This window comes from Nelumbo nucifera, chromosome 1, assembly GCF_055504915.1.
Source record: "Nelumbo nucifera cultivar China Antique chromosome 1, China Antique-T2T, whole genome shotgun sequence".
In the NCBI taxonomy this organism is placed as follows: Eukaryota; Viridiplantae; Streptophyta; class Magnoliopsida; order Proteales; family Nelumbonaceae; genus Nelumbo; species Nelumbo nucifera.
In genome coordinates, this window is record NC_142649.1 from 182497857 (window position 1) to 182522134 (window position 24278).

Below are 24278 nucleotides of genomic sequence, written 5' to 3' on the forward strand. Positions count from 1 at the left end.
AACTACATAGTATCTGGTTGGTTTATTTATTTATTTTATCGTGGTTTTCCCGCCAGAGAAATGAGGATAAAAGCTTAGTAATAAGATATTTTGAAACAAATTTGCAAATGTAATGCAGTATCGCACTATTGCACAGTAATTGGAAATCTTTTGTAGACTTAAAATGTTATGTGCCAACATATCTCTATGTTTGCATGCCTCGACTATTGGGTTAAAGCTAATTTTATGGGTTTTTTGGAGATCTTTCAAGCTATCATCTAGCAAGTTCCATTCATACCATTTAGTCGTTTTTTCATCAATTTTAAATAACCCACTTATCAATCTAGAAAGTGAATGTGTCTTTACCTTATCTCTTCCAGAAAAAAAAAGGAAAGAAAGACAAGAAAAGAAAAGAAAACGAAAGAAAGATTGGGACTGTGAAAGTCAAGCTTGCTATATTGAATGCTTTCCTAATCTACTTGTAGCTCCTTTGCGCTCATTCTTCAAGTATCACTTTCTGCTTGAGTTTCTCTTCTAAACTGATCTTTTCACAGGGAGCAGGAAAATCAGGCAGGCCTTCTATAACATTTCCTCCAGCTGCCCGGAGAATGGATACACTCAATGACTTACTTGCAGCTAGTGATCTTATTTCACTCCATTGTGCACTATCAAATGAGACTGTTCATATCATCAATGCAGAATGCTTGCAACATATTAAACCCGGTAAGTTTTTATATTTCGAGCACTTCTTTGTAGCAAATCAAATTAAGACAGCTTTTGCATCTGAAGAAAAGATGTATCTTCTTGTTTGCAGGGGCGTTTCTTGTGAATACAGGTAGTAGTCAGCTGTTGGATGATTGTGCTCTGAAGAAACTTTTGATAGATGGTACCATTGCTGGCTGTGCACTAGATGGTGCTGAAGGGCCACAATGGATTGAAGCATGGGTATGGGCATTAGCCTTAGGGTATGAATTGTAATCTTAGATAGTTGGGTGTATGTGATTTTTGGTGATGAATTTCTTCTTTGAATATGATCATTGAGTAAAATCCCTGGAATGCATTTAACTGTATCTCTTGGGTTGAATCTTTTCTACTTCCATGCTCCCTAATTTGTTTACCTTGTTTCTATCAATTTGCCAAAAAAATTATTGTTACGATATGTACCAACCCCTTGCCTTAAATGTGCCTTCTGAAAAGTTATTTTGAAAAGTTACTAAATGAAGAACATACAGAGGGTACTAGTGTGGGAGGGAATAGGGATCAATAACTACAATATAACTGAACGATAAAAAAAGCTATAATATAACTGACATTAATAGGAACCTTCGAAAAATTAAAGGTTCTAAAATGGATGAGGCTTTAGATAAGATGAAGAAGGGAAAGACATAGGTAACAAATGGGGAGCCTAAATTGGCGCTTGCTACTGGTCATAATCTTCAAATGCAACACCTAGTAAAAACTCTAATCTCAGAAGTAGGCCCTAATGAAATAAGTTAAAGAGGAAACCTCATAGGCAAAGGTGGGGCAAGAATAGAAAAAGAGACAGAAGAGAACCCCATGAGATTTAGATAGTCAAGTCCTTTTTTCAGTTTTTTCTTGGCATGAAGGATGAAGAAAAGCACCAGAAAGACGGATATTGAGGAATATTGAATGGAGGCGACTGTGAACCTAATCAGAGGCGACTGTGAATGGAGGACTGACAACTATGGCAATTGTGGTGTAGGACAAAAGCTGTAAAGGTTACGAAAATGGAAAAGGGCCAGCATGGGAGGGGTTAGGGAAGAAGATGAAGAGCGGAGATGTGGTACAACCCAGGAAGGAAGATTCCAAACATCAGTAGGAATCTTTCCTACAAGAAAGCGGTGGCGGCGGGAGTTTGGCCAAACTTTGGAGTAACAAAGCAAAAGATTGATGGGGAGAAGATTGTGCTAGAAATGTCAGTGCAGGGGGTTAGGGAAAGGACAACGTTTTTGCAGGGGTGTTTAGTAGGTTATTATGATAGAAAGTGTTTGGTAGAGGAAGTGGAGGCTTGGGTGACAAGGTGCTGGATGGCGGTGGGTGGAGTGAGGGTAAAAAAGCTAATAGAAAACCTGTACCTTTTCATAGTTCCGTTGAAGGAGGAGGCGGAATTGGTGCTCAAGAATGGACCTTGGAGTATTGGCCATAACAGATTGACACTAGATTGGTGGGAAGAAACAATGGTGAACTATACATCGGAGAAATTGGGGGAAACCAGAGAGCCAAAAGAGATTTGGATCAAAGTTTTTGGGCTGCCACTCCCGTTGTGATGTCTGAGTGTTATGCAAGGAATTGGAGATGTTTGTGGGGGAATTCTAGGTACAGACAATTCAATGGGGGAGCTTAAGACCTACGAATGGATTAGGATGAAGGTGAAGGTCGGGGGGGGGGTAAGATCCCGGAGAAAGTGAAGATCGAAGCAGGGGACTTGTCTTTCTGTGTGTGGATCTGGCCTGAAAGAAGACCACAAGTGTTTTACAGGGAGGGCAGAGGGGAAGGGGTGAGGGAGAAGGGCCAAGGGAATCAGGGGGAGTGGGAGGACTCGATGGTGAGTAGAACGGTAGTAATTGCTGAGGAAGAAGAGGAGAGCAACGGAGAGAGGAGTTCACTGGAGAAAGAGAAGACGAAGGGAGAAGAAAGGATGGAGTTGTGACCCGTACTGTGTGGGATCCCTGTTGAATCCCTTCCAACCTTATGGGAAAAGATGATTCCAGATCAGCCACAAGATACTTGTCCGATGGACTTGGGGGGAGCAGGAAATAAACAGAAGGAAATTCAAATTTTCAACATGAGACAAAATTGGGAGGGCTTTTCGAAAACCCGGTTTAAAGAGGCGATGGTCGAGTGCAAGGTTTAAAATGTCGATGTCGATGGAAATGTCTCTTACCAAAATATAGGACTATGTTGGAAATGTCGGGGGGAAATATTGTAAAAATTAGAGACATTGTGGAAATATTATGAAATATGTGGAAATATGCAAAGATATTTTGTAAAATGATAAAAGAAGCATTAATACATATTTCTAGACTATTATCTTATTCCCAACCATTATATAAAGCTAAGAAACTAAGATCAATAACAAATTAGTAAATGACAATTTACTGATTTATTATGCATTTTGATGTTTTTACAAGGTTATCTGATATTTTCTTTTCTTATTTTAATTCTGATTTATTATAAATTCTAATATATTTATTTCACACTAGTAAATAGAAATACATTTATTCCGATTTTTTAAATATTAAAGTTATAATACTATGTTTTATTATAAATTTAATAAACTGATTCTCCTTTTTGTAGTATTAAGATTATGATAATTTCTTATAAAACTTAATGAATTTATTATGATTTTTAATACTAAATTTATAATAAATTATGATTTAGTATTAAATTTATTCTGATTTTTTATATTAAATGTAGAATATGGTTTATTATAAAATTTAATAAACATTTTCTGATTTTAATAATTATTTTAAAAATACTAACTAGTTAATATTTTATTACTTGAAAAATATTTTATGTTTTATATTATAAAGTAATTAATTTATTCTTTTGTTTTTATATTTTGTTAATTCTTTTTATAAATATTTTATTTGAAATATTAAATAAAAATTATTAATGGACTAATCTATATTAATATACTGTATTATATTAATATAATATACTAATATACTATATTTTTAATGTACATTAGTTGACATCCTGTCGACATAATAGGAAAAACTGTATTTTTTTTGGTTATTTGGACCAATTTGGTCGACATTTCCGAAATATAGGAAATGTCGACCGACATAATGTAATTTTTATATTACCATCCACTTTCATGTCGCTGAGCCTCGACATCGATATATGTTGGGCGACATTAGTGACATTTGGCGACATTTGAAACCATGATCGAGTGTCTTCTTGAGTTGAACGTACTACCAGTTGGAAGGCATTTGGAGTCGAAGAATCAAGAAGGTAATGGGGAAACGGGAAAATGGGGAGATGGACTTGCTTTGTCTGTGTATCCTAATCTAGATGAGAAACTAGCAGAGATAACCCCCTTGGCGATCATAAGGGATTCGATAACCCGTGAGGCAGGAGGGATGCCTTCTTCGGGGGTCGATGAGAACCAGATATGTACACAGGGTCAGGGGGGGATGGAGCAAGGGGGCTTTAGTTTGGAACAAGGGGAAGGACTTGGGGGCAAAATGGTTGGTTTTAGAGGAGGGAGGCAGAGGGAAGGGGGTGGATGACACTTCGACTTGGGTCAATTCCAAGTTGTTGGGGTTGGGTAAATTCTTGGGTGTTTCCATAGCAGGATTGGAGGAAGAGACAATTAAGTATTTAGAAAAAAATAGAAAGGTGGTGGTTAAAGAAGAGAGGAAAGCTAAACATAAAAAAAGGGGGCTCAAGGGGAAAGAAAAGCAGGGAGGTAATGAGGTTGGCATGGGGTTTGAACGACAAGGCAGGTAGGGGGAAGGCTCATCAAGGTAGGGGGGGGGGAAGAAGGTGTAAGGTTAGGGGGGTTGGTGTTTTTTCTATTGTTTTTGATGGATTTAAAATTTCTCTCGTGGAATGTGAGGGGGCTAGGATCAGGTAGGAGGAGAATGGTGGTCTATGATCTGCTCAAAAGATGGAAATTGGATGTGGTCTTTTTTCAAGAATCCAAGCTAGATTCGGTGGAGGCTGAAGTTATAAGAAGCATTTGGGGAGATGGTTAGGTGAGGTGGGTGAGTAAACTAGCTAGGGGAAGTGCAGGGGGTATTCTAATCCTGTGGGACAGGTAATGTAAGCTGGTGTCTTCTTTTGAAGGTGAATTCTCATTGTCGGTAATTTTGGAGTTAGAGGGTGGATTCCAAGGGCAATTTACCAATGTCTATGGCCCTACTATAAATGCAGGGAGAAGATCTTGCCGAAACTAGAGGTTCTCACACCATCCCTTGGGTTATAGGTGGGGATTTTAATGTGGTTAGATTTCTGGAAGAAAGGAAGGGTGGATCAAGGAGAACAAGGGAAATGAGAAAATTTGCAGAATTTGTTAATCACTTTGAGTTAATTGATCTCCCGTTGTTAGGGGCTCAAACTCAATTCACCTGGACAAATAACTAGGATTTTCTGGCGTTGGTCAAGTTAGACAGATTTCTAATTTCTCCGGGGTGGGAGAGCTCTTTTAACTTCACAAAGCAAGTGGCCCTTCCAAGACCACTCTCGGATCATACCCCTATACAGCTGATTTGTGGAAAGCAAGGAACCAAATAGAAAACTTCATTTAAAATGGAGAATAGGTGGTTCGAGGAGGTGGGGCTGATCCCTCTTCTTAACTCAAAGTGGTCCGAAGCCCAGGTACGAGCTCATTCATCTTTGCAGAAAAGATCAAAAGGATCAATGAATTCTTGAAAACATGGAGGTTGGAGTTCCAAGGGGTCTCAGAATCAGAAAAGAAGAGGGTGTCTAGAAATAATCAAAGAAATTGACTTGGCTAAGGAAGCTGGTCCCATAGTAGAGGAAGAAAGAAGAAGAAGACAGGCAGCAAAATCGACCCTTGATCATCTAGCCTTTAAAGATGAACCGGAATGGAGACAAAGAGCCAAAGTCAAATGGCTCAAAGCGGGGGATAAAAATTCTGGTTTTTTCCACAAGATGGCGAATGCTAGGAAAAGATTTAACCAATTTGAGAGGCTTGAATTTGAGGGTCAGGTGGGAGAGAATGGGGCAGAATTGAAAAGCATAGCCACTAAATATTTTTCAGAAGTATTCAAATAAAATTGGATTAGAAGATCTTTCCCGGTGGATCTAGATTTTAAGAGGATTTCAGAAATTCAGAAAAGGGAGCTGGAAGCCCCCTTCACAGAGGAAGAAATCTGGAAAGTGATGAAGAGCATGGAAGCTGATAAGTCTCCTGGGATATATGGTCTTACTAGCATTTTCTACAAGAAGTGTTGGGAGGTGGTGAAGGTGGATCTGCCAAAAGTATTTCAAGATTTTCACCATAATGCTGCTTTGGAAAGAAGCTTGAACTCCACTTTTATTTCTTTAATCCCCAAGGTGGAGGGTGCAACAAACATTAAAGACTTTAGACCTATTAGTTTGCTAAACAACTTCTACAAAATATTGGCAAAGGTTCTTGTAGAAAGATTAAAAAAATTTCTTAATGTAGTGATTGCTAAGAATCAATTTGCGTTTGCTCCGGATAGACAAATGTTAGATAGCATCACGGTGGCAAATGAACTGATAGACTCAAGGAAAAGGGAAGGTAATCTGGGGCTGATTTGTAAGCTGGACCTTGAGAAGGCTTATGATAATTTCAGGATTTTGTCTTGGAAAGGATGAACTTTGTCCAGAAAGGGAGGGATTGGATTAAAGTGTGTGTTTCTTCCCCTAAATTTGTAGTTCTTGTGAATGGAGAGCTGGCTGATTTCTTCAAAAGTTCCAGAGGCCTAAGACAAGGAGACCCCCTGTCCCCACTGCTCTTCATTTGTGTTATGGAGATTTTATCTTTGTTTTTGAACCGAGTTGGGGAAGAGGGGTTGTGGAAAGGATTTGAGGCAAATCCAGGAGCAGAAAAAGGTGCAAATGCTTCAATTTCCAGATGACACTCTTTGTTTTATTGATGCTGTAGAACAATTGCGGGTTTTACAAGGGGTGCTGAGCTAGTTTGAAATTGTGTCGGGATTGAGAGTAAATTAGTCAAAGAATAGAATAATACCAGTTGGGAAGGTTGAGAATCTTGAGGCTCTAGCAGAAGTTTTGTATGTCAGACTGGATTTTTGCCCACTATGTTTCTTGGCCTCCCGTTGGGGGCTAAGTGCACTTCCTCCTTAGTTTGGGACCTGGTGGTGGAGAGGTTGGAAAGAAAATTAGCCTCTTGGAAAGCTAAATACTTGTCTTTGGGGGGCAGAATTACTCTTCTCAAGAGTTCCCTATCTAACTTACCTTCGTATTTTCTTTCATTATTCCCAATCCCAACAAATGTGGCTCAAAGGTTAGAAAAGCTCTGGAGGGATTTTCTGTGCAAAGGTTGGGAGGAGAAGAAAATGTACTTAGTAAAATGGGATCAGGTGTGCACTCCAAAAGAAAAAGGAGGATTGGGAGTGAGGAAGCTGCAAACTTTTAAGAGGGCCCTGTTGGGGAAATGGATATGGAGATTTGGTATGGAAAGAGACAGCTGGTGGAGGAAAATTTTAGCAGCTAAGTATGAAACTGATAGTGGGGACTGGCTAACCATTTCTAACCTCCCGTCTCTGGGATGTTCTCTGTGGAAGAAAATTATGGAATCTTTTCCTATGCTAAATAGTTGACGTTCCTTTAAACAGGGGTCTGGCCATCGCCTGAAATTTTGGGAAGATAATTGGCGTAATACCAGATCTTTAGAGGAACTGTTCCCACAGCTGTTCCAGATTGCAGAGATTCAAGAGGCATTGATTGCTGACTGCTATGAGCTGAGAGAAAATGTGGTTTCCTGGAATCCTGTTGTCAGAAGGGAGTTTCAAGATTGTGAAGTGGAGCAAGTGATGGATCTGCTTGCTCTGCTCTCAAATCAGATATTAAAAGTGCAGGAAGAAGACTCCTGGGTGTGGAAGTGGTCGGCTGATGGTTTATTCTCAGTGAAGTCCTTTGCCAAAAAATTGTCAGGGGGGAATAGTGAAAATTTGCTGGCTGAAAAAGTTTGGAGCCAGATTCCCCCTCATAAAATAAATGCACTACTTTGGGCTGTGGCCTTGGACAGAAACCTCGCTAAGCTGAATCTGGTTAGAAGTGGATTGCAAATTCAAATTTTGGGTTGTGTGCTTTGTGGCCAAAATGAAGAGGACAACAGCCATCTTTTTATACATTATCCTGTCTCAACAGTCTTGTGGGATCATTTTCTTTCTTCTGTGGGACTTTCCTGGGTCATGCCAAGTAAAGTGATGGATCTCTTAAGAAATTGGGAGCTTCAAGGCCTCTCCAAGTTGGCAAAAAGTGTGTGGTTGGCTATTCCTGCAGCAGTTATCAGCACCATCTGGGCAGAGAGAAACAGAAGAGTTTTTCAAAACAAATCTAAAGATGTAGACAGTCTTGTATCTTGTAGTGTGGGGAAATTAGTGTCTTGGACTTCAGCTGTGAAAGGGTTCCAATCCAGGGCTCTTAGTGCACAGCTGAGGTCTAGAAGTTTGTTTGAGCTGTAGTCTAGTTTTGGGCTTGGTTCTCTGTATTCTAGCTCTGGTTTTGGAGCTCTCTGTAATTTCTGTTTGTCTTAATAAATTACCTTACTTTTTTCAAAAAAAAAGGGAAAGGCATTAGGACCTAATGGTATTCTGATAAATGTTTGGAAAGGTATGGGATAACTAAGCTTATTATGGCTCATTAAACTATTTAATAAGATAATGAAAACAAAAAAGATGTGAAATGAATGGAGAAAGAGTACTATGGGTTATCATCGTTAGAAGAAGAAAAAGAGTTATTCATGTTGTGTAGCCTAGCATTGTGGGCTTGGGCCTGTTTATGTTTTGTCATGACATAATTGACATTTACTTGTGTAACTTCCTTCCTGGGCTAAATGGGCCTGGGCTTACTTTGTTTTTTATGTTTTCTTACTGCCTACTAATCAGGGGCAGATTTGTCATTGTATCTCTTTCTTATTGCCCTAGTATAAAAGCTGTCTTGGAGGGCTGGAGAAGGTGTGCCGTCCATTTCTTCTAAACCTCTCTTTTTCTATTCTCTTCTTCTTCTTCTTCTTCTTCTTCTATAGAACTGAATACAAACAATTCATATGTTATCCATTGATCAAGAGAAAGCATATTATAGTTCCTAGAGAGATAATATGGTGGGTTTTGGAAAAAAAGGAGTGCCATATAGGTATTCTGACTTAATTAAAGACATGTATGAGGGGGTAATGTCTAATGTTAGAACCATCGTGGGAGTGACTTTAAGAGTTTTCAATTGTAATGGATTTCACCAAGGCTCTATACTTGGCCCTTATTTATTTGCACTGGTCATGGATGAATTGACTAAGGCTGGGAGTGCTTATTTGAAATCATGAGTGTTCGGTGAAAAAGCACTTCTTTCAAACAGGGATAGTATAGGTATTTTCAAAATGACGTGGCTGCCAAGACAAACCAGAAAGGAAATAAGCACTTAAAAACAATTGGGCTTTTTTAGTGCTTATTCTCAGGAATAAGCACTTATTTAGGTGTATTTCCCAAACACAAATAAGCACTTAGTGGTGTGGTCTCGACCCAAAGCCTAAAAAGCAAAAATAGTCAAAAGGAGGTCCCATGGTGCATATTATTTGCTGATGATATGGTATTCTAAAGGATTAAATGCAAAATTAAATTTTTGGACAAATACCTTAGAGACAAGGTCTAAAATAAGTAGGACTAAAACAATATATATGCAACGTAAGTTTAATAATAATAGGAGTGAAAATCAGGGTACAATTAGGGTTGGAGGTGGACACCAAGAGATACCTTTGTGTGACCTATTTTGTTACCTTGCTTGACAAGTGAGAGATACAGGAGGATGTTGCCCATAGAATTAAAGCAGGATGAAGTTGTGCATTTGGAGTATTATGTGATAGAGTATCACCTAGGGTAAAAGGAAAATTTTATAAGTTGGTTATAAGGACAACAATGTTGTATGGAGTAAAGTGTTAGGCAGTCAAGAAACATCATGTCCAAAAATTGAGTGTTTTAGAGGTTGGGATGCTGGGGTATCCTGAAAGGCTTTGCTCACAACACCTTGGAAGGCAATTTTTAGCATTCTCCCCAAATTCCTCAGGTTTGTAAGGTGTGATGCTCGCTTTGGAAACTCAGTCCTTTTTTTTGGGTGGGCACTCAAGGTTCTTCTCCCCCTGGTCTCCCTTTGGTTTTAAACTAGGATTTTGGGTTTCGAAGGGGTTTAAGGGATGATGAATCTGCTTGTGCTTGTGTTTTAGAGCTCTTGGTTCCTCTAGACTTTGTGTGTATGGACCCCTCTAGACCCGATAAAAGGATTTGGTCTCTGACCCCCAATGGCTCCTTCACTTGTGCTTCTTTCTTTAAATCCCTTTGTTCTACCTTCTCCTCTCCGGTCTTCCCTGTTAAAGAAATTTGGTCAAGGCCATTCCTCCTAAAATAGCTGTATTCTGTTGGGAAGCCTTTCATGGTAAGATCAATACTGTGGAAAACTTGCAAGAGAAGAAACCTTATATGTGCTTGTCCCCCAACTGGTGCCTTTTGTGTAAAGTGAAGAGTGAGGACTGTCATCATTTGTTAATATCTTGCTCTTTTGCTGCTAATATTTGGAACTGGGTTTTATTATTATTTGGGTGTAGGTGGAGCTTGCCCTCTAATGTAAATCTGCTTTTTGCTCCGTCCGCCTTTGGGAGACTGACAAAGAGAGGGAAGCTAATGTGGAAATGTATCAGAGCAGCTAGCTTGTGGACTTTATGGGAGGAGAGGAATGGTAGAATATTTCAAGAAAAGGAAAGAAGCCTTCTTGAAGTAAAGTAGTGTATAATAACAAGGACAACTTCTTGGCTGAAAACTTCAGACTTGTTTGTGAATTATTCTTATGATGATTTAAGGAGAAATTGGGCAGCAGTGGGATCCACAACCTCCACAAAGAACAGAGTACAAGCAGAATTGAAACCCCCTCTGGCAGGAGCGGTAAAATTGAGTTTTGACAGAAGTAGTCAAGGTAATCCAGGGCCCTCGGGTATAGGAGGAATTCTGAGAGATAAAGACAGCAACATCCTATCTCTTTTCTCAGGATTAGTGGGTGTTGGCGATTAATTCTATAAGGGCTGAGATACTAGCAGCGGTACAAGGTATTCAGGTTACCAGTCAACTTGGAGTGGAAAACTTGATAATTGAGGGGAACTCCAAGGTGGTAGTGGGCTGGTAGACAAATTTAGAAACAATCTTTTGGGGTTACAGGGATCTTTTGAAGAAAGTTAACTGGCTGACAAAAAATATGGTAGTTAGGTTTCAGTGGGTCAGTAGATCGGCAATGCCATGGCTGTTTCTTTGGCTAAACAAGGGGTATCAAGGGGTGATCTGTTTTGGGCTACTTTATAACTGTAATTAAGGCTAGTGTGTGTTGTTTGCTTATTGTTCAACTCCGGGGGGGAAGTAACATCTTGTGCCTCCTCATAGGCTGTTGTACACTTTTCCTGTAATTAATAAAATTCCGCTCATTTATCAAAAAAATTGAGTGTGTTAAAAATGCAGATGTAGAGATGGGTGAGTGGAAAAATTAGAAAAGATAGGATCAGAAATGAACTTAAGGAACTTAGGAGTAGCTTCGATAGGTGATAAAATGAGGGAAAGTAGATGAAGATGGTTAGGACATGTGCAGAGAAGACTATCCAAGCATCAATAGGAAGAAGTGATTTGTTACAAGTTGGAAGGGCTAGAAAAGCCAAAGGTAGACCAAGAAGGCATTGAATAGAACTAGGGGTGGAAGTTGGGTTGCTTGACTTCAAGAATTTCAACTACATTAGGCTTGGATCAGGGTTTAGGCCCATTTAAAATTTAACAAATTCCCAACTCAACCCAGTCCAAGTTGCACCCCTAAATAGAACAGAATGGTGGAATAGGATTTATGTAGCCGACTCCATGTAGTTGGACAAGGCTTAAATGATGATGATGATATTTAATAGCTCCTGATGCCCATATATCTAGTTTCATATAAAACTGTTTCAGTTGTTCATTGTTGTTGATGAAAAAGCTTTTTATTCGATTCATTCTTGAATGGATGAAGGTCTGTTGCTTTTAACCACCCACATACAGAGCTGTTGCAATTGTTTTGAAGATTCCTTGGCAAGCTGCTTCTAATTAGTTATTCTTTTTAGATTGGCTAGAACGTTGCATCAATTCTCAAGAGTTTCAGTAGCAGATTTTACAAATAACTGGAACTTAATTATTGTTTGATTACATTTTGTACATGATATAGTGATACTTTTTAAGAAGTTTCTGATATAGACATACTTGTATAGTGGATGATGCCTTGCTCTCTTGCTTTAAATTCCTATTATAAAACAACACTTTTTGCCATTTATCAAAAAAAAAAAAGAAGCATGAAAGGTTTATAAGGTCAACGTCCATTCATACCTGCAAATCCATTGAGAGGGTTGTCCTTCCCTTCGTTCTCTTTTAATTATACATTATATACTCAATTTAACTTTGACTTAAATTCAACTATTTGGAGTTGAGTCGACTAGACAAATTCTATCCTGCCATAATTTATCAGAGAAAAAAATTGCTATCCTGCCATTATGATGTATTAAGAGCCATATTTTCTGTTTAAATCATGTTTTCTTTTGTCTTCCCTTACAGTCGTCTACTTGCACCAATTCACTCATTGGTGCAGTCATTGGTTGTCTATGTGTATGGCTAAACCATTCTAATCAAATTTCCCTTACATTGTCACTAATTGGAGCTATTCCTAAGTTCCCACTATTGCACTTAATTATGATCCTGTCCTTTTTAGTCTTGTTACTCATCATCTCAACATCCTCATATTATCTATACATATCATCATCCTCATCCTCATCCTCTTATTATTATTATTTATTTATTTATTTTGTGCTGTTTCACAATGGCCTTCTACCAAGATTGCTGGGACATTATAGGTGGTGACTTATTGGAGGTTTTCTCTAAGTTTTTTTGAGAGATGTAAGATCAATTTAGAAGCCAATGTTACATTTATGGCTTTGATTCCTAAAAAGGCAAGGAGATTCTCTCCCCCCTTTCACTTTACTCTAGTTGTAGGCATATTGGGTGTTTTGATCTCAAGGGCTGATGTTACAAATCAGATAGAAGGTTGGAGAATTGGAAGGGAAGAGGTGGTGGTGGCATATTTACAATTTGCAGATGATATTGCTATATTTTGTTAAGGGGAAAGGGAAGAACTGACTCAACTACAAAGGCTAGTAACTCACTTTGAAAGGGTTTCTAACCTTAAGGTGAATTGGGGCAAGAGCTGCATAGATAGCTTTTGGTATCTAGTAGTGGAAAGATTCACAAAAAGGCTGGTAGGGTGGAAAAGAAATTACAAATCTTTAGGGGGAAGAATAACACTAATAATGTCAACTATGACTAATCTACCAGTCTACTATTTATCTACCTTTAGGATCCCCACCAAAGTGGCCAACCAACTAGAGAAATTAATGAGGGACTTCTTGTGGGAGCTAGGGGACACAAAGAAAGATCACCTAGTGAAGTGGGAGATAGTATCCAGAAGTAGGGATAGTGGGGGTCTAGGGATAGGGATATTAAACTAAGGAATGTTGCACTGCTGGGAAAATGGTTGTGGAAATTCCACCTGGAACAAGGCAATATGTGGCAAAAGGTGATTGTGAGTATTCACGGTATGGCAGACAATGGGTGGGATGCTGGTCTTGACCCTAGGGCATCTCGGTATTCCCCCTGGAAACCGATTCATGGTTTATTGCCTTCCTTTTCTTCGTATATCAGGTATGATGCTTGTGCAGGTAATAAAGTGTGGTTCTAGGAAAATGTTTGGTTTGGGGAGTCCTCTCTTAAAGATAGATTTCCATCTATCTGTTCCCTTTCCCTAAACAAAGAGTCAACAATTTCCAATGTTCTTGGTACTGAAAATTCTTGGGACTTGGGGCTAAGGAGAGGGTTAAGGGAGTCTGAAATGGGATTAGTAGATGAACTCATTTCCCTTCTCAGCTTACTATTCTTGGATCTTTCTTGTTCAGACAGCAGAATTTGGTTGGTGTCATCCTCTGGCTACTTTACATGTGCTTCTTTCTTCACTGCCCTCCTTCAGTCTTCTAATGTTGTAGGTTCTTTTCCCACAAAGGAAGTGTAGTGTGACCCTATACCCCCGAAGATTAGGGCTTTTTGTTGGGAGGTGGTACTCTAAAAAATTAATACTTTGGATAAACTACAAAAAAGAAGACCAAATTGCTGCCTTTTCCCTCATGTTTGTTGTCTTTCTTTGGGTTGTGGTGAGTCAATTACACATCTATTATTGCTTTGTCCTTTTGCTTCTTTTGCTTGGAATTGGTTTTCCTCTTTGTTTGGCTGCAGATGGACCCCTCCTTTTGATGTGGCAAGCCTCTTCAAACTAAGCTTCTTTAGACTACCTAAGAAAAGAGGTAGGGTGATGTGGAGAGCTACGAGAGCTGCTATCCTTTGGTCATTATGGGAGGAGAGAAATAACAGAATTTTCCAAGGGAAAGAAAGGTCCAAGGAACAAGTAATTGATAACATACTCACTAAAGTCATACATTGGCTGAAATCAACTAAATTATTCAAAGATTATTCAGTGGAGGACATTTTTAGAGGCTAATCGACAGTAGCAAACCTTTCTACTGCTAAGGATGTGGTTCAGCCCCAATGGATACCAGCAGCACACCAAAGGGTAAAGTTGAATTTTGATGGAAGTTCTTTGGGCAATCCAGGACCTTCAGGAGTGAGGGGGTGTATATAGAGAAGGGGAAGGTAGGCTAATAGCTTATTAGCATTGTACTCTAGTCCAATAGGTATTGGTGATTTCTTAAGAGCTGAAACTATGGCCTTACTCCAAGGTCTGAGACTGGCCAAGAAATGGGGTTTCCAAAATTATGAAGTGGAGGGAGGCTCTAAGTTAATAGGATGGCTACAGACAAAAAGTCAGGGGGCGTGGACTTTTAGACAACAAATGAGGGAGATTTATTGTTTAGCAAGGGAAATTGGAGTTATCTTTACTTGGGCAAGGAGGTCAACCAATAGTGTGGCTGATACTTTGGCAAAACAAGGAACTCAAAGGGAAATTTTTTTTATTGGGCTGTATTGTAAATTTTGGGATAAAATATGGGGTCAACTCCCATGCTTCAAGTGATTGGCATTGTACTCCTTTGCTAATTCAATGAAAGTTACCGTTTCCAATAAAAAATCTTAAAAAGGATTTTAGGCCCATAAGCTTAATTGGTAGTATGTATAAGGTAATCTCAAAGGTTTTAGCAGACAAAATAAAAAAGGTGCTACCATCCCTGATCTCCCCCAAACCAAGGAGCTTTTGTGTCAGGAAGACAAATTATTGATCATATCCTTATTGCCAATGAATGTGTGGATTATAGAAAAAAGACAAGGAGAAAAGGGGCTGATTTGCAAACTCGACTTGGAAAAGGCCTATGATTTGGTGGATTGGGGTTTTCTGCTTGAAATGTTGAGAACTAGAGGTTTTGGAGAGAGACAACGCAATTGGATTAAGGGTTGTGATTCTTCTTGCCAATATTCCATCCTGGTAAATGGGGTAGCCAAAGATCTTTTCCCTGCAAAGAGAGGTCTAAGACAAAGAGACCCTCTTTCCCCTATTCTCTTCACTCTTATAGTGGATGTATTGAGTGTTTAGATCACTAGAGCCGATGCTAGGAATTTGCTTAGAGGGTGGAGAGTAGAGAGGGAGGAATTAGTTGTTAGCCATCTTCAATTTGTTGATGACTTGATTCTCTTTTGTGAAGGAGACCTAAAGGAGATGGAAAACTTGAAAGTGCTGGTAGAGAATTTTGAAAAGGTCTCTAACATGAGGATAAATTGGAATAAAAGTTGTGTAGCTGGAGTCAATAGGCAAGAAGCAGACGTGGCATCTTTGGCTAGATCTCTAGGTTGTGAGGTAAGCGATTGGCCTCTGATCTACCTAGGTTTTCCTTTGGGGGGGAACCCAAGGTTAAAAAGTTTTTGGTACCTAGTGCTGGAGTGATTTTCTAAGAGATTAGCAAGTTGGAAAAGGAGCTACATTACCTTAGGGGGTAAAATCACTTTAATTAAGTCAACACTAGCAGACTTGCTGGTGCACTTTCTGTCTACCTTCAAAGATGCTGTTAAGATTGCAAACCAGATTGAAAAAATAATGAGAGATTTTCTTTGGGAGCCTAGTGATTCTAAAAAGGATCATAGGGTAAAGTGGGAAGTGGTGTCTAGAAAGAAAGACGAAGGGGGATTAGGGACCGGAAATATCAGATTAAGAAATACAACACTGTTAGGCAAATGGTTGTGGAGATTCCCCAAGGAGCAAGAAAGTTTATGGCACAAGGTGATAAGAAGTGTTCACAGAATGGCAACAAATGGACGGGACATTGGGATCAACCTTAGGGCTTCTTGCTCCTCCCCGTGGAAAAACATTGTTGGTGTATTGCCTACATTCTCAACTTTTATAAGGTATGATGCTTGCTTGGGTAATAAGGTACTGCTTTGGGAGGACACTCGGATTGGGGATTCTCCCCTGAAGGATAGTTTTATGATCATCTATTCTCTTTCTTTGATAAAATCTCAAGTTATTTCTTCTTTTTGTGTCTCTGAGGACTTTTGGGATCTGGGGCTAAGGAGAGGTTCAAGGGACTCAGAAGTGGGATTAGCAGACAATTTGTTTTCTCTTCTCAGTTCAGTCTTCTTAGACCTTTCTTGTCTTGATAGTAGAATGTGGATTGAAACCTCTTTAGGCTGTTTTTCTTGTTCTTCCTTCTTCAATGCTTTGTTGTCCCCTTCAAACCTGATTACACCCTTTCCTGTTAAAGAAGTTTGGAGTGCTCCAGTGCCTCTAAAGGTAAGGGCTTTTTGTTGGGAAGTGGTTCTCCAAAAAATTAATACCTTAGAAGTGCTTCAAAGAAAAAGACCAAGTTGGTGCTTGTCTCCACATGTTTGTAGCCTTTGCTCGAGGACTGGTGAGATGGTAAATCATCTATTAATTTCTTGTCCCTTTGTTATTCTTTTATGGGATTGGTTCTCCTCTCTCTTTGATTGCAGGTGAACTCTCCCTCAAGTGTAGAGGATCTCTTTAACAGTTTGACCCTAGCTTTTTTCGACAACCAAAGAAGAAGGGAAGGGTGATGTGGAGAACAAGGGCAGCTATCCTATGGGCAGTTTGGGATGAGAGAAACAACAAGATTTCCAAGGAAAAGAAAAATCAGTTCTTGAACTTATTGAAGGGATCATTGCCAAGTTTATACATTGGCTGAAAACTCTAGATTTGTTCAAGGACTTCTCTACAAATGACTTGACTAGAGGATGGAGTATAATAGCATGGTCTTCGGTATTTTGTTCTACCTTACAAGCAGCTTGGTCCCCTCCTTTACTATGTACTGTGAAATTAAACTTTGATGACAGCTCTGTGGGGAACCCTGTGTAAGTACATGTAGTTTACCATCACATTGGTTACAATGAGGATCCTGATAGCACAAAGGTAATCACAATACGAGCTGTGACGAACATTACATTTGCCGTTAAAATCATTGAACGCATAATCGCAGGGATTCGCGATCATTCCCGATATGGGATCTTGGGCAAGCATAAAAGGGGCTGAAGTTAGAAACACACCCATGTGAGAATCTTAGTGGATATGAAAACCCTAGTCCCAAAAGATCCTCATCGGACACGTAGTAAAACCTCGATAAACACTTTAGTAAATCATGAACACCTTGCTGAAAGTGGAAGTGCACTTCCTCGACACCTCTTTTTAACCCTAGTAACACAACTATAAAAGGGGGATGACCCTCTTAGATAGGAGGAGAACAATTCTCCTCCCCCATCAAACACGAGCATGTAGCCCTAACCCTAGAACAATCTCTCTTCCTCCTCTCTTTTCCCCACCATTCTCTCTCCCCAGACCTTTGGAGACTGGACTAATCGATCAGAGTCCATGGTATTACACCCTAGACCATTTGGATTGGGGGTGTGTTTAGAGATGAGGGAGGAAGATTCCTAGCTATGTACTCCGGTCCAATAGGTGTGGGGGACTTGTTTAGAGCAGAAGTGTTGGTCCTCCTTCAGGGGCTCAGATTGGCTAAGCAATTGGGTATGCAACAGCTAGACGTAGAGGGAGACTCAAAGTTAGTAGTAGGGTGGATGCAAACAAATAGTCTGGGAACTTGGTCCCTAAGACAAGCTGTAAGAGAATTGTGGAGCCTTACAAGGGAGCTGGATGTAGTTGTTAGTTGGACTAGGAGGTCAGCAAATGCTTTAGCTGACTTACTAGAAAAGCAAGGGGTGAATAGAGAGTCTTTGTTTTGGGCTGTGTTGTAACTTGATTTTTGTTCAGGGGTCACCTTTTCCTTCTGTAGGTGACAGTTCGTAAATCTGATTTTCTAATTAATGAAAGTTACCATTTCCTATAAAAAAACACTATTTTATATAGTGATGCTGGTCTTATAATTATCTTAATAGAATTTTCCTTTTAGTCTCATTGTATGTTGGTCATACAGCACAGAGGGTGCACCTATGCAGTTCAACCACCCTATTCGTTTTTATGGACAACATCCTCTTTAGCTTTCTCCCTCATTATGGATGATTGATCCAAGGTACTGTAAGTGGTAATTCCCTCTCAATCCAACTTTTCTTTAAACCTTTTGATTTTACGGCATCTCTCTATTGTTCTAGATTTTTTTATCATTGTTTTAGATTTGTATTTTACCCATTTTATTTCTTTAGTATTATCAATCAATGCTACATCATTAGCAAACAAACTACAACATGGGATCTCCTGTAAATATCTAGTTAGTTTATTCATAACTAATGCAAAATGATATGGAATAAGTTTTGGCCTTTGGTGTAAACCCATTGTGATTGGAAAGTTCTCATCTCCCTTCTTGAGTTTTCACACTGGTTAATAGCCCTTTTGTCCTTAATACATATTGCTATTGTGATTGGAAAGTTCTCATCTCCCTTCTTGAGTTTTCACACTGCTTAATAGCCCTTTTGTCCTTAATACATATTGCTAATGGTATCTGATATACCTGCTTGAAGCCCCTTCTTTCCCAATACCCCCTATATTCTTCTCTAGGGACTTATCATATATTTTTTCTAAGTCAATAAACATCAAGTTAAGCTCTCTCTTTGTTTCCTAAATTTCTTATTAATCTCACAGTAAATTGATAGTTCCCATAATTAATTCCCTTGGCATGGAATCCAAATTGGTTATCTGATATACTAGTTTCATGACTTAGTCATTGCTCAATCACCATTTCTTAAAGTGTCATATTATAGTTCATAAGATTAATCCACAATATCTATTACAAGTTTATATGCCACTTTTCTTCTTATATGTAAGGACCATTATACTTCTCTATTCACCAAGCATTTTCTTTGTTGAGAATCTTGAGGTAGATAACTGACAGGATAAAAAGGGACAGAATCCAAAATGAGTGCATTAGAGAGGATTTAGGTGTATCTCCAATTAGTGACAAGGTGAGGGAAAGTTATCTTACATGGTGTATTCATATGTATACAACCAATGATTGCAGCAGTGAGGAGTGGATTGGTTCAAGTAGAAGGCTCTAAAAGAGCAAGGAAAAGACCAGAGAAATCATGGTATGAAGTGGCAAAAAATCATTTAAAGACTTGTAATTCAACAGAAAACATGGCTTTTGGTAGAGCATAATGGCAGGAAAGGATTCATATGGCTGACATCAAATGCATGAATTTTAAGGCTAATTTGAGTTGAGGTGGGTAGATTGACTTAGTCAATCAGTATAAGCCCATCTCAATCATAATAAGCCCATCTTATTCATGCATCTCCGAACTTTCCTTCTTCATCATACATTATATAAATGGTTCCCACTTCAAATTTTGGTCTGATACGTCATGAGGAGATACTTGTCTTTGTTATGTCCTCTTCGGTCATGAAGCTGTATACTTCGGTTTCTGATGTGCTTATCTCTTTTTCTTACTGTCCCTGAAACCCAGAAATTCTTCATTAAACAAGATAAAAACACAATATTGTTCATTATTCAAAGTCTATTAAAACAAAAAATAAACAACTTTCTATGGCAAATCAATTTGCAAACAACAATAACCATTCTGGCCTGTTGTCATAGTTGTCAATACCTAGTGGTGCATATTCATCTCCATTCCCAAGGTTTACATCAAAGCATATTCAACTTCCTCTTCTTCTAGGACTTCCTCTTTTACATTTTTTCTTTCCTTTCCCTTCTTATATGCAATCTCCTAGGACATTAATGAAGCATGCTAGGTTTTAGAACATGGAATAGTATAGGAATCATAAAGAAAAAAAAAGTATTTAGCATAGCAAGGAATTCAGAGATGATCCATGTTCTGGACAGTTCTGTAAATAGTGAATAGTTTCTGTTTGGGTTATTTGTTTTTGCCCACAACTTGTTGTATTTCTTATATTTAATCTAATGAATCTATTTTTCTGTTTCTGACCAAAAAAAAAAAAAGAAAAAATGTAAACAATAAAACCATAATGCACTGCGTTACATACCTTAGTGTCTTGAACAAATTTCAAACTGGGGTGCTTATTTGAACACATCCCGTTTTTGATAGACAGGGGATACCCCCTTTGAAAAGACAAAAACATCACCTATGTTCATTATGACATAAATTACCAAATACATAGGTGTTCTTATGTCTTTTAAGCAAAGTCCTTTTCAGCTATTAATAGTGTGTGCACCTTTATCATGACTCTTAAATTAAATTGTTACCATTCCTAGAGAAGAGAGCTTGGTTGAAAAAGACCCCCCCCCTCCAATATTGGTCCTGACTCCTAACTCATAAAGTAGGTTTTTATGGTCCAAATAAATTACTTTCTAGGTACACTTCCCTAACTAGAACAGACCTTGGAACCCATCTGAATGAGCTGTTCACATTAATTTGGAATCTAAGGGATCAGTTGCTTTAACTATAGTTGTGAACCATCATATTACATCCTTTTTTTTATCAATAACAGAAGCATTCATTAATAGATTAAGAAAATTACAAAGGAAGGGAGCTAAAATAACTTAATTCCCAGAGTCTACCGGCTTACGCCCAAAATATAGTAGTAATTACAACTGAGCCCGAAAGATAGAGTTCCTGTTCACCCCTTGCCTAGCTAGACCATCTGCAAATGAGTTTGCACTTCTCTTTACCCAAGTGCATTGAACCTCAATATCCTTAGACAGCCAATTGAATTTCCTCTTTTCATTGCTGTAGTTCCAGAGCCTGGAATTGTCATCTTTTGGCCAACTCACCACGATTTCAGAGTTTCCTTCTATGATCAGTTTGCTGATATTCATATCTTTAGCCCTTTGTACCCCTTCTAGAGCTGCTAGTATGTCAGCCCTCAAGGAGTCTCCCACTCCAATTGGGCCAGAGAACATGGCTAGTAGGTTCCCTTTTTCGTCTCGTAAAACTCCCCCTATTCCGGAGGGCCCTGGGTTGCCCATATTGCTGCCATCAAAATTCAGTTTTGCAAAACCAGGAGGTGGAGGGTTCCAGCAAGAACTAGGGACCATCATAACTGGTACTGACTGTGCAATTTCCCTCCCACTTCCTAAGCAAATCATCTACTAAGAAATCTGAAAGCATATTCAGAATTTTTAACCAATGTGTCACCCTTATATGAGTTACCTCCAGAATTACTTCCAAACTTCTCTCCTTTTCTGAAAAATCCTTGAATTTCTTTCTTCCCAGATAGTCCAGCAAATTGCAGCCCTGACACATCTCCACATAACCTTAGCCCTTTTTGTTGGCCAGATAGAAGGGGTGGAAGTAAACAGGCTTTGCACATTCATTGGGGGAGTCCACCTGCACCCAAACAAAGAAGTAAACCATTCCCAAATAAAATTTGCGAACTGACAGGAAATAAGTAAGTGATATCCAGACTCACCATCAGCTTTACATAGGACACACCAATGAGGGGACAAACATTTATTGGGTCTTTTCCGCTGAAGCAAATTTCCTGTATTAACTCTTTCCAGAAAGGCTTCCCAACAAAATCTCCCAACCTTCAGAGGATTAGGTTGAACCACACCTCTTTAATTGGGAAGGACAGCCCAAGAGAAACAGCTGGTTGGGTTAGGGCTTTAAAGAATGAAGCACAAGTAAAGGAACCATCCTATTACATCTTGACAATCACCTTCCACCAAGAGGCTGTTTCTGCCCATAAAGTAGGCTAGTTTCAGGCCTTTGAGCAGAGCATGGAGTTCAGTGTTTAAAGCTAAAATTTTGTTTAGGGGAAAGATAGCAACTTTTAATCCCATTATCTGATCACAATTTCTCTGGGATTCACAGGTAAGGTTTGAATTTCCGAAAGGTGATTTCATTAAAATTGTATATTTTAACAGTGGGTCATACCGATTGCACAACTATGGTGCTGATCCTTCCAACTTTGATTGTGCTTCAGGTACGAGAGATGCCAAATGTCTTGATTCTTCCCCATAGTGCAGATTATAGTGAAGAAGTATGGATGGAGATAAGGGAAAAAGTTATTTCTATGTTGCAGACATTTTTCTGTGATGGAATTATTCCAAATAATGCTATATCTGATGAGGAAGATGAAGTAAGTGAAGCAGGCTATGAAGATGAACAGTCTGAAAAACAAGACAAGGAGAGCGCTTTACAGATTTGTGCTGGTGAGCAGATGACAGGTGATATCCAGTTAAGTCCAGAAAACCACCAAAAAAAGGGGATTTTCCAATCGGGGGAATCCAACAGCCAGCCTCAAGTTTCAGGGCCTTCAGGTTTGTCCCAGAATACCATCACTCATTCTGAAGGAAGACATAGTAGGTCTAGTAAGAAGGGTAAAAAGAGGCATACTCGTCATAAATCCCAACAGAAGTCAGATGAGCCTTCTGCATTAGACAGAGACAGTAATTCTACTTCACAGAGAGATGGTACTGCCATGAGTGGCACAGATGAAGTGTTAAGTTCTAGAAGTAGGAAAACCCCATCTGAATCCATGCCAAGATCAACTTCTGAGAAGCATCTAAAATTGAACATGATGCCAAACGGAAAGTCTGTTCAACTACTTAAAGATGGATATGTTATAGCATTACATGCAAGAGATTGTCCTACTTTTCATGTGTCCAGACAAAGAGTCCCTGGTGGTGGGTGGTTCCTTGACACCATATCTAACGTGACAAAAAGGGATCCTGCGGCACAATTTCTTGTTGTCTTCAGAAGCAAGGTGCATGAAGAACCTTCTTTTTGTAATTTATAACACATGTATGTGTTTGCCAATAACATGCATATTTGATTTCTCTTTCTGCTTTTTTATTTTTTCAGGATACGATTGGATTGCGATCTTTTGCTGCTGGTGGAAAATTATTGCAGGTACTTACATTTTCAATAGGTTTTCTTTAGTTAGTGAATGATAGTTTAGACAGGATGTTGGAGGACAACCTCTAAGTTGTCTGAGGGTGGAAAGAAAAGAAGTTTAAGAAATACAGAACTTAAGGAGACTTGTGCTTCAGTTTGAAAAGAAGTCCAATCTTTTTTTTTTCAATAATTGAAAATGATTTCATTAATCAAGAGAAATGAAACTTTACAAGAATCCCTTGGAGAGGCACGGTGTGCAGCCTCCCCTAAACATTACTAGAGGTCAGAAATAAAAATTACAATGCTGTCAAAAATAAACGATCTCTAGCATACCCTTGTTTAGCAAGATAATCAGCCAAGGCATTTGCCTCCCTGCCCACCCATTGATATCTACGTGTTATGTGCCTTGTTAAACATTTAACTTTTTTTATGAGATCCCTATAACTCCAAAGAATTGAGTCTGGATTTGACAGCCAACCCACAATCACCTAAGAATCCCCTTCAATTAATAAGTTCTCCAGTCCTACTTGATTAGCAATCTGAATTCCTTGTACTATAGCCAATATGTCAGCTCTTGTAGAGTCCCCTATCCCTACTGGGCCTAAGAATAAGAATATGATGTTGCCATTCTTGTTCCTCAAAACTCCTCCAATGCAAGATGATAGGGATAAAAATTTTGGGGTGTGAAGTGTGGGACTGGCCATTACAATATTTGGGGCTACCACTAGGAGGGAACCTAATGGTTGATAGCTTTTGGTACCCTATGATTGAAAGATTTTCGAAGAGGTTAGCAATTTGGAAGAGGATTTACATCTCTTTAGGGGGTAGGATAACCTTAATTAAGTCAACCTTGGTTAATCTTCCAGTTTATTTCTTGTCTACCTTTAGAGTACCAGTGAAAGTTGCAAAACGGTTAGAGAAGATAATGGGGGGTTTCTTGTGGGAACTAGAGGACACTAAGAAGGATCACTTAGAAGTGAGAGGTGGTTTCTACGAGTAGGGGTGATGGAGGCCTTGAGTTAGGAAATATAAGATTAAGAAATACAACTTTGCTGGGAAAAAGGGTTTGGAGGCTACTAATGGAACATGACAAATTATGGTCAAGAGTGATTGTTAGTATTCGACCCTGGGGCTTCTTGGTGTTCTCCTTGAAAGCTATTCATGGTATTTTGCCTCTTATGCTCCCTTATTTCAAATATGATGTCTGTGCGGGAAATAATCTTGTTTTGGAACTTGGAAGATGTTTCGGTTGGTGAAAACTCCCTTAGAGATAAATTCTCTTCTGTTTAC

The 24278-nt window shown here is 39.0% G+C and overlaps 1 protein-coding gene across 2 annotated transcripts in view; it reads left to right on the top strand.

Annotated features, from left to right (window-relative positions):
- The window catches only part of LOC104600210 (C-terminal binding protein AN-like), a 31938-nt gene that overhangs the window by 1259 nt on the left and 6401 nt on the right, over positions 1–24278 (top strand). For both annotated transcript variants that reach the window (XM_010263045.3, XM_088895513.1), the window contains exons 2-5: positions 534–702; positions 794–924; positions 22075–22857; positions 22956–23003. In XM_010263045.3, the coding sequence (XP_010261347.1) occupies positions 534–702; positions 794–924; positions 22075–22857; positions 22956–23003 (1131 nt within the window). The remainder of the gene's footprint in view (positions 1–533; positions 703–793; positions 925–22074; positions 22858–22955; positions 23004–24278) is intronic.